The sequence below is a fragment of the Trachurus japonicus genome, chromosome 9, assembly GCF_045865225.1.
Source record: "Trachurus japonicus isolate A0001 chromosome 9, Traja_1.0".
NCBI classification, from domain to species: Eukaryota; Metazoa; Chordata; class Actinopteri; order Carangiformes; family Carangidae; genus Trachurus; species Trachurus japonicus.
The window spans coordinates 39,892,444-39,903,722 of record NC_140915.1 but is presented as its reverse complement, the minus strand read 5'-3'; the positions used below and the strand labels follow the sequence as shown (position 1 = coordinate 39,903,722).

Here is an 11,279-nt window from a genome sequence, read left to right as displayed (position 1 = left end):
AAGGCCCACCCACAATCAAAATCCTGGCGCCGCTACTGCTCTCCCCTCCTCTCCCCTCCCCTCTCCTCTCCTTCCCTCTCCTCCCCTCCCCTCCCCCTCCGGTGTCTCTCACTCTCTCTGTGTTTCTGCAGATCCACCGGAGCTCCATCTCTCTGCACCAGCCGCCGCCTGCATCGCCTGCTCCCGAACTTAAGTTAACTCATTAACTTCCATTTAATAGACTTGAAGAAGGAAAAGACAAAGACAAATGGTGAAATCTATGCTGAATGATACAGCTGTTATAGCCGTACAAAGAAAGGTAAAGAAAAACAAACAATTAAAAAAAACTACCAAATAAAAACATTTTTCCAGCTTAATTTAATAAATACACTTTACAGTACAATTTCATAGATAACACATACACAGAGCTGGTAGTATAATTTACAGTAACTGCAAATGGAGACTGAATTCATAGAATTAAGTCTCTGCAAATAATTGGTGAAGGATCTGGGGAGCGAGATTGCACTGAGGGAAAAGCATTTACACAGGTGTTACCTTTCTCCAAGGAAGGCAACGAAGACCTGCAATCTGCAGTCACACAATTAGTGGTTTACATAGCAACATTTTGACCTTTAACTGTCACCTGTGGTGTTCTAATTAAGAGCAACAGATGTCTAAATATCACTTAATGAAACAATAAGGGAGAGGCAATCCAGTACGCAGGGTTCTCTATTTGATAATGTTATTTCTCCACCATAATGTTATACATCTGTTCTAAATAAAAGCAGCCCACATCTCAGCCTGTAGCTCCTGCCTCAGTCACAGGACAGTGAAGCTACAGTGCCACCACATGGTACTGGCTGAATGACAAACATGCCCTGGCTCGCGGTGCCTGCATGGGAGAAAGGTCAGTGTGAGACCATTGCACACATCTCAGAGCACATGCAGTGACCTTATGGAAAAGAATGACACAGAGGAGAGGCAGAAAAGCACATCACAGAAACCTCAGACTGACAGCTGATTGAAAGCATCTGAATTCTGAAGTTGTGCTCTCCACAAAGTGAAAATAAAAGTAACCCTGATGCGTGCTGCGATGACAGCCGTCGCTCGGTCACTGATTGACGCATGAAACACGATAAGAAAAGTTCATTACAAAAACATTCCAAGTAAAACAACAGGGACTTGCCGGTAATGATAATGGCACAATAAATATGACAATAAAAATGTTTGTGAAAACACTGGTGAGGTTTTAACTTGAAGATGTGTCAGCTATTGTCTTTTGGGATGGGAAATTATCATTGTGGTACAAAGCAGCTTTAAATGCACTAAAAGACCATTTCATCTGATGTGGTAATTCCAGTTGTATTCAAAGTCCAATGTTTTGCTTGCACTTTTACACACATGCATACGGCACAAAACGAACACACCTGCAAACAGCTGGGAGGGCTGAGCAGTTAACACAACAGTTAAGTAGATTTTTTACAGTCATTTAGTAGTAGGATAACGATTATTGAGATAATAGGATGTAGGATGTGTTTTATTGCTGCGCCCGCCTCAGATCATTACAGCTGTGGTTTCTATTAAAGGGTTTAAGTGGTGACTCGGTTTCCACTTGACACAGAATGTTTGTTTTGTTATCTGCTTTTGTCTACGCGTCCTGGGAAATAGCTGCCGCACGGGCTGCACTGATATTGGCCTGTCAGACCAAATGCATTGTGTTGTGATTGATTTTATGCCTAATGCTGACATGATGCACAATGACTGTGGTCTCACCAAGTCCCATGTGGAATGATGTAGAGGGGTTTGTCTGAGCTCTTTGACAGAGACAGCCCACGTGTTATTTCACCTGTGGCTGACTTTGCTCTGCTCTTTCTCTTCCTTGTCATACATATGTTGTGACCTCACAGCATCCGCAGCAGTGCTGACCTCATGACTGCACATTTAACTACACATTTACATGCAACACTTTAAATTAATGCTCCTTGGGAGTAGTAACTTGTGATACGAGTATTGTATTACTGCAGATACAACCTCACTGCTGGCTAAATGCATCCAGTCTTAGTTTAAAAAGTAGAGGTCAAGGATTCAGGATAAGTAACTTCTTTTTAAATATTCAAACTGAAATTTGACATTTCAAACACATAATACATTCATGACTGTGACTTAGAGTGGATACTAGTATCCCTGAAAATGAAGCATTTTCTTCTTAGACCAGAGTGTTATATTACTGAAAAGCATTACTGGGCTGTTTTCTATCATACAACATTAGCACAGGATATATGTATATTGTAATGAGACCTCCAGGATCAGCTGAACAATTTCTTCCAAAGGGCCTGGATAACATCACTGTAAAGTCATTTAAGTCTTTGTTAGGCAAACATCTGTTTGCAGAAAATGAATGATATGTATGAATGGAGTGATATCTGATTGAGGAACTGAGCAAGATTACACTGATCTGGAGTGAGTCCAGACTGAACGACTCATGTGTCATGATGCATCCTCCTTAATTCCCTCCTGTCTTGATGTAAGTCAGTGCTGGGGAGGAAACTGCATAGTGTGGTAGTACAGCAGTTTGTAGTATTACTAACAGTAACTTCAGACAGATTCATAGAGGTTGTGAAAAATGTTGTCTCCTCTTCCACAGAAACTGTAATGGTGCCCTTGAGCAAGGCACCACTACACCATCATAAATCAGTGTGGACAGTGGAGCTGCTGGTGGTCAGCAGGAGGAGACTGTAGATCTGTGACTGCACTGTAACTGTAGACATGTAGTGGGACTTTGTTGAAACCGTGCATGCGGAAAAACAACCTGTCTGGATAAATCAAGTTGAGGAAAATATGGCTGTCTCGGTCTGTGTTGGCTTGCCCGGTCCCTGCTCGCTGAGCTGGAGCACACTGTGCTGCTGCTGGTGTTTAGTCCAGGGGAACCTCTGACACACTGGGCAGCATGGAGGCCGTGGCCAGCTTCGATTCCTTCATCTTGTCCAGGCCGAAGAGGAGGTCCAGCTGGGTAACTGGCCGCAACCGCTCCTCACCCAGAGGTCTGGAGCAAAGCAAACAAAAGGACAGAGGTCAGCAGCTGAGAAGCAAAAGCTTTCAACACTACACACTATACCACTCTTCATAGTAGTATACTGTTATTGCTGTAGTATAAAAGGAATCAATATACTGTACTTAACCAGTTTAAACTACCAGGAAACGATATATTATATCAGCTACTGACCATAAATAAAACTGTTATTGGAACAGACAGCAGAGATGTTCCTGAACCTGTTTCACCCTCACCCAGAGTTACTCTACATCTTGTTCATTTAAGATCAGCTCCTTTATTTCCTGCTTTGCATCGTGGGAGAATAGCGTCCATTAAAGCAGAAGTAAGGTGAATGTTTGTGTTAATCTAAGTCTTAAATAGTTGTATCTTCCGACAGCAATCACTTCTATAGAGTGTTTGGTCTGAAACACGGGTCTGTCAGTCACTCTGCTCTGCTCTGAGCCCAGGAGAAAACTTTCCTTGTATCCTACAACCTTTATCCAATGAGGAGAGAGAACGGCATAAAGGGGCAGTCCTCTCTGTGTGTGCAGCCAAGGGATGCGCCTGAATGTGGTGACGTAGGGACGAGGGCGGGGACTGCTAACTCCATCTGCTGACAGGAAGTTAGCCAAAACCACCGGATCGCTTACTGCTGCTTTAACATTAAAAATAACATTAATAGCCCTATAATGTCTCTTTTTGAATATCTTAAAATTTGTATGAGTTATTATCTTCTTGTGTGTTTTAACGATTCCGCCGCTCTGACAATTTTTTAAAGGATCGCAGGTGAACGGAGAACAGATAAATGCAGAATGACCCTTTTAGCAGTTGTTTCTGAATCCTCTTCTTCTCTTAAAACAACATGCTGACACCCAGAATCAGAACTGCAGAGAGCCACAAGTGTAGTGTTTGGATGACTGAAGAATGAAAAGTAACAGTTTTAAATATTTCTTCTGTTAGCAATGCCTTGCTCCATGAGGAGTTTTAGTAGACTCTTAGCAACAGCTCATGGGTTACACAGATCAGATATTTGACCTTTTATAAAATATCAGATGTTTTTAAAACCACCTAGATCCACTTCTAATAATGTTTATTTTATTGAAACACAGTAGTTTGTGATCAGGATTCTAGTAGCTGTGCATGTGAAGACTGGGTGTTCATCTTTTATTCTAATCACTATCAGTTCTGATATCCCACAGTCTAAATGCTAATTCAAAATCTTGAATGTTTTGCAAAGCCCTGCTCACACACTGTTAAGGTTGAGTACTATAGTTAAACAAAGAGAAGTCAATGGACACAAGGGCAGTGAAATCTTGTGGGTGTTTGTACTTTTCCTCCTCCTCCTCCTGGCAGTCCTGGAGCTGCTGAGCGATCTGTCTCATCTGCTCCTTGCGGACGTAGTCCCGGACTCGGTACATGGCAGCGTCACGGCACAGCTCCCGCAGGTCGCTGCCAGAGTAGCCCTCTGTCTTCTCAGCTATCTCCTTCAGATTAATGGCATTGCTCAACTGAAGAGAGACGCAGGACAGCAAAAAGAGACAATTACATACCATTGATCCGTTAGGTGTCACTAGTCCTTGGTCATGTTTGTTACTGCCGTTAAAGTGCCAACTGTTCACGGGTAATAAGATTCACTTTAGTGTGACTTGACAGTGAAAGTGTGAGATTTTGTCTTAAAGACACAATAGCGCTGTGAATGACTTGTTACCTAGATGATTACAAGTCATACTTACATTTTCTCCTGCTAAAATCAGCCTCAGGATATCTTGTCTTTGTCTCACACACTGCAGAGAGGGACGGACACTGGTTGTTATTAAGAAAATCAAAGAGGAATAAAAGGATGGATCTATCAACAAACAAACAACTAATGACACGTTTTAAGACTTTCTTAGCATTAGACACTTGTGTGAGTGCAATTAAAACTGCCCAGACATGTTACACATAAACAATATGTGGGAATACATTGGCTGCAGACAGCAATTACCTGTATAGTTTAAAAAACACCTCAGATTTTAATTCTTAAAGCATCAACAATTCACAAACATTCACTGTGCATATGCAAGATATGGGACTCGTCCTGTGGTTTGGCCAGCAGCCATTACACAATCTGAGAGAGACATGCACTTCAGTGTGTTTCTCTCTTTTCCTTCACTGAATGAAGACGAGTGCTGGTGCAGTGGGGCCTAGAGTTTATTATCTGCAAACAGAAGTTTATTCTAGTGTTTTATATGTACTATGGATACGTTCACCCTGTACATTTGAAAAGAGAGTGTGATAATGTAAGATATAAAAGCTACTAATGGGCTTTATGCACAGCTCCACCACTTCCTGAATTTAAGGCAGGTTCTTCATTTCCTGTCTTTCATTATTGGACAAACTGATTAATCCAGGTGTGTCTGACCATTGTGACTACTCAGACAGGAAATAAAAGAGCTGCCTTAAATTCAGGAAGTGGTGGAGCTGTGCATAGAGCCCATTGGAAGTAACATATCACCGTTAAAACGGCCTGCCCTCCCTTCCCACGAACCAGTCTGCCATCCAGTCCTCCCAAGCTGGCCTGCTCCCCCTTCCTCTCCTCCCACCAGAAGCTGCCTCCATCAGCTCGTTAACATTTCCATGTTTCTCACATTCTCTGTTATAAACTGTTTTCTTGTCTGTAACAACATCTCTGTCCTGGGTGAGGGATCCCTCCTCTGTTGCTCACCCTGAGCTTTCTCCTGGTTTTCCCTGTTAAAAGGGTTTTCCATGGAGCTTTTCCTCAGTGGATGTGAGGGTCTAAGGACAGAGGATGTTGTTATGATGGGATGTAAAGCCCTTTGAGACAAACTGTTTGTAAAAATGGGCTATACAAATAAAACTGCCTCACCTTGCCTTTGCCATCACAAACTGTATGTATGTATATGAGTATCAATTGTATTTATATAGGTGTTCATCTGTGCTGGTGTTTGTCTTACTGGGAGGCCAACATGGAAAGTGGCGGGCATCCTCCGCAGAATGGCTGGGTCCACATCCTGTGGTCGGTTTGTAGCTCCCATCACCATCACCTACGATTCAAAGAGTCACAATGTGAACGTGCCAAAAGTCACCACATTTTACACTGACTCCTAAAACAGAGCACAGGCAGGTAGAGCTCTGGCTGTTTTACCTGGGTGGTTGAGGAAGTATCTAGGCCGTCCCACAGACTCATGAACTGGGCCTTCATCATGGCTGTGGCCTCGTGGTCCAGGCTGGAGCGATTCCTGAGAAACGACTCTAACACAGGAAAAAAACAGCGCATGAGGACGGCATCTACACAAAACTCATCATATCCCACTGAGACCAACAGGCTGAGATTAGTTTGGGCTATTTCATGTGGATGAAATTGGATTATGCTGCTTTGCTTGTGTATTAGCCTGATATTGCCCCAATGGATTTAAGCATTGTTTTATCCTGCACCAGATTATTTTTAACGGTGGGGGGTTGGGGCACACCCGGCACAGAGGGAGAGATATGGGAAAAACACAGCATGACATTGAATGGCTGGAGGGCAAACCACATGGGCGCAAATGGCCTGAGCAGCAAGTCCCTGGTTCAGTTTCCAGGCAGCTTGCACATTGATTCCTGACAACCTCCACTTTCACTGTCACATAATGAGACATTAAATACACAACAAAATGACAATTAAAACATTGGCTGCATTGCATGCTGGTGTTCTGAAACAACAGGAAGTTAGTTTCTGTGAATGGGCCCACTCACAAACACAGGCAGCAGTTGAAGCTGCAGCAGCAGCAGCAAAACGCAGCTCATGGACCCTAACCCTACCCCTGATGAAAGCAGGTTAATGCCACGTTTCCACAACAACCACCAAATATCATCCTCCATCTAGGAGCTCATTCAAATGTAAACTCACAATATATTTTTAGTTGAAGCAACTTAGGTCACGTTCACACCAGCCTTGTTTACCCCCTTGGTGCGGTTTGTTTGGGTGGGTGTGAACGCTGGCCTCGGTCCGCTAGCTGGTGAACTCTAGAGCGGTTTACTTCTGGTGTGAACCCCATCCGCACCAATCACAGGAAGCTCACCGTTTTATGCATCACTTGCATGGCTTCTGTGAACAAGAGCTGCTGTTATGATGAACCAACTATTTTATTTTTACATGTTTATGATTGTAAAACGTATTATTGTCCACTGGTCCCGCTCGTATGGCAAAATAAAAAAGGCTGTGGTATGCTCTCGTTACTTCCTGTGGTCTTCTGTGATATGACCGTCTGACTGCAGAGCCTCTTCAGCTAAATGCATGCATTAATACATTATTTACTGCCATTCATATGCGCGGCGCTTTAAAGTCTGATGATATACACTCAAACTCGGCACCAACATGACAATAAGCCGACGATGCTCCATGATGCCAGGAAGTCGTTCTACTTGCCTAAACTGTGACCAATAACTGAAGGGCATTTGCGGCCATCTGACTTTTGTTTACAGTTTTTGGACCGTTTGAGTTTGGCCTTTGTGAACGCAAACCGGACCAATTGAAAAACTGCAACCATGTACCATCCTTGCGTTGGTTCGGCTCGGATAACGGACCTTTAGGTGTGAACTCGCCCTTAGAAAGCATGACTCTAAATCATGACTGAGCAGAAGTTTTCTTTAGTATCAGAATAATCCAGAGATAGTTGTCTGTATAGCCAGTGTAAACAACTTTTGTCATCAAACTGCCAATAGTTGATTCAACATTCTTTTTTATATTATATTATAAAATATGAAAATGTGAATCTATCTAAATATAATCAGGACTGTGTCTTTGGGGCTGCTTACAAGTCTGTCTTTACAAATCCCTGTCCCTGGCATGACACCAAGGACATTATGAATGACCTGGACAGTTTCAGGTGTGGCTGCTTTTCCAGCTTCACAAGAAGAAAATGTTGAGGGAAACTCTCAAAACATCACAACTATATCTGGCTTTTCTGACTAAATCAGATTTTCTATTTTAAATATCACCTTATCATTTGTCTTGACAGAATAACAACATCAGACAGTGTAATAAAGTGACACTTTCAAGATAAACTCACCAATCTCATCAATGAAGACGATACAGGGTTGGATTTTGACCGCCAGTGAGAAGACTGCAGCAGTCAGCTTCTGCGATTCACCATACCACATGTCTGTCAGAGTGGAGGCCTGAAGGTTGATGAACTTGCACCCTGAGGCTTTGGCAGTTGCCTTGGCAATCATGGTCTTCCCACATCCCGGCGGACCAAATAATAAAACACCTGCAAGGAAAGAATATAAATTAGTCATCGTCTTTCAACCCCTGTTAGGTTTTGGTTTCAAACATCTTCCATATTCCCTGCATGTATCTCTGGAGTGTGCACAATACTTTTCATATATTGTATATCTGTAAAATATACCCATTTTGAGAGGAAGGGGAAAACGACTCAATAAATAAAACTCAAAAACCTCAAGTGTGTCATTTTTTCCCTAACTTGGTGTTCTGCAGCTCATACACAAACAGAGCATTTGGCCCAGCTCAACCAATCTGTTCCCACAGGCAAAACTTTTATAAGTTACATGATATAAACAAAGCTGGAAGTCGAGGGATGGAGCTGGATTCCCAAAGCAGCTAATTGTGGATGTTGACTCATCCTTGAGGCTGTGTATAAAGCTTCATGCCAAACAGTAAAGACTCGCTACAGAAAGTAAAGTATTCCTCTAAGTGATCATCTGCTGTCACACTGCATAAATCTGTGTGCATTATGTGCATAAATCTTGTCAGATGCTTTCTGGCACATAACTCCAGATGGAAGCAAAATGTAGCGAATGGCTCTCTAAGAATAATGATGAAGACAACAGCAAGCTGAGATGAAATATTAACAAGTTTTGATATCTCTACCTTTTCATGCAGTGCAGTCAGATATTGCAACAATGCCTCTTATTATTTTGGGTTTATTCTCTAATGTATTGGTTTAGAATATTGACTTGAATGCTGATATTGATAAGTATTGACTGTGATATTAAAAAGCAGTTGAAAGGTTATCTCCTGTTCTCAGCACTTGTTTCACAGACTGAAGGCATAAATTGGCAAATAAATAATAATAAGCAAGCTTTAAATATATTCTCAGTTGGGAACCCAACTGGCGATAGACGTCTTTGAGCCCGGATATGCCCATGTGGGACGTCGACCACATCCTATACTGCTGAATACTGTGTGCAAACGTAGGTAAAACAGTGAAATGAATAAAGGGATGGAAGAAAGCGCCTTGTCATTGTTTTCAATATGTGGTTTGTTGTTGTTGTTTGTCAGATATCAATGTGCAGCTTTCAGTCCCTTAACAGATCTCACAAATACTCACAATTACCATGACAGGTTTATCTTGTTTTATAAAGGTGTAAATGACCATTTCAGTTCTCTGTGAGGGACCTGCTGTGATACCTTTAGGAGGCTGAAAGAGTTTGGAGTGAGCTAAAAGGTGTCTTTTCTGAAAGGGAAGGATGACGGTGTCTTGCAGCTCATTGATAATCTCATCCAGGCCGGCTATATCTCTCCAGGACACCTGCAGGAAGGATGAACACTGTCAAACAATTCTGTCCGAGTTCTTTTTCTGGGAAAGTGCACGTACAGAGAAGGGCAAAATTGCTTTCAGTTGATTGATAATCTGACAGTCATGGAGTGAAGATTACGACTTTTACCTTCATAGTTTGTGGATCGACGAGGTGAGATGCAATGTTCATCTCATACTCTGTTAGTTTGACTCCCTCCACACCAATCCTCTTCATCAGCTGTTCTGCCTGGATAGATAAACCACACAACTCAGCTGAAGACACATGGGGATAACAGAGCGCAAAAAGCTGCTCCAGGCTTTTCTTTTACCATGTCTGTTAGGCAAGGCACTCAAACATCAGTCTTCATCTTGAGCTCATACTCTTTTAATACACTTCATACTTATGCTGTGAAGATTAACATACCCTTTTCTTGGCTTGGTTTTTCTGTTTGTAGGTTGGATCCATAGCTTCTATGACCCATTTGATGCTGTAGTATGTGGCTGCACCAAAGATGGTCAACCTCACCAGCATGCCCACCACTTCATTCCTGGACAGCGGCCGCATCAGGGCCTCTCTGGGAAGATCTTTGAACAGCATCTCTGCTGGTTTATGTCAGACCATTGGCTGGGTGAAGAGAGGAAGGAGACGAAACGAAACCAGCTAGGAAATGATGCAGCGATAGAAGAGTGGCAGTCTGCCATCATGATTCAAGTCTGTCTGTTGCACACAAAGCCAATACAACAATGTACAATTTAATTTAATGTAGCACATTCGTAATTGCCCTAACACAACACTGAATGGCAACAAGTATTGACGAAGTAGGCTGCACATTTAAAACCGTCACACAGTGCTTGTTGGAGACCTGCAGTACACGCTGATCTCATCAAACACTTAGACACACACCTTAACGTCAGTGCGCTGCAGCGTTAGTGTGTTTTACTTTGTGGATGAAGATGTGTGTGTGTGAGAGAAGCTAAGCCGTCTGTCACGTGTTAACCATGTTTCCACCAGCACTGTCTAAGTAAGTTATCCCTGTCCACACACAGAGCAGCTGCTTTCATGGTGGATACCACCACACAAGTAAATCACGTTAACTCGTAACTTAGCAACCTAGCTAAAGCTAAAGCTAAAGCTAAAGCTAAGTAGCAGCCCTGTTTAGATATAAACCCGAACACATTAAGTTACCTCTGCTCTGGCCCGGGCTCACATCAACCTCACGGCTCTGCTTACTGGAGAGAAGAGGGTCCTACGTGCTGTTACTTCAACGCAACAATCACAGCTTTTGTTTCGTTATCGCAAATACAAAACAGTAGCATCGACGGTGCGCCGCGTTTGGTCGTCCGGGTAGGAACAAGCAGCAGCACCTTGGTTCCGCCCCGGCAGCGCGGCAGTCGGCCGCTGGATGGCAGCGGCGGCTCACAGGTGAAGCTGTCAGCACCGTGGACAGCTTCATGGAGGACTACCGAGGCCACAGCACAGGACAGGACGGTGGGGATGGGGAAATAATAGTGTGTGAGATTGGAGATTTATTAACGGATTTAATGTTTCTGTGGGTGAAGTGGACAGGGAGGTTTGTTAAAAATATAACGACAATAAGTAAATCTCTGCCATGTTTGTGTCTGATTTTATTTATAATAAAAGAAGAAGATGTGTTCTGTTTGTTTTGTGTGGAGGCATGTCTAAAACCATTCATATTTTCAATGAAATGCTTATTTCAAGTAAAATATAGTAAAGGCTATTTAAAATT

The 11,279-nt window shown here is 42.7% G+C and overlaps 1 protein-coding gene across 1 annotated transcript; it reads right to left on the bottom strand.

The window, feature by feature from the left end:
* Window positions 1–340: 340 nt before the first annotated feature.
* Window positions 341–10,874, bottom strand: atad1a (ATPase family AAA domain containing 1a). Its single transcript, XM_085787885.1, has 10 exons — window positions 10,718–10,874; window positions 9,956–10,156; window positions 9,680–9,778; window positions 9,423–9,543; window positions 8,062–8,262; window positions 6,156–6,262; window positions 5,965–6,054; window positions 4,744–4,794; window positions 4,340–4,518; window positions 341–3,022 (listed from the first exon to the last, which is right to left on the bottom strand). Exons 2-10 carry the CDS (start codon window positions 10,127–10,129, stop codon window positions 2,893–2,895), a joined length of 1,152 nt encoding a protein of 383 aa, XP_085644011.1. The 5' UTR covers window positions 10,130–10,156; window positions 10,718–10,874; the 3' UTR covers window positions 341–2,892.
* Between the last annotated feature and the right edge of the window lie 405 nt (window positions 10,875–11,279).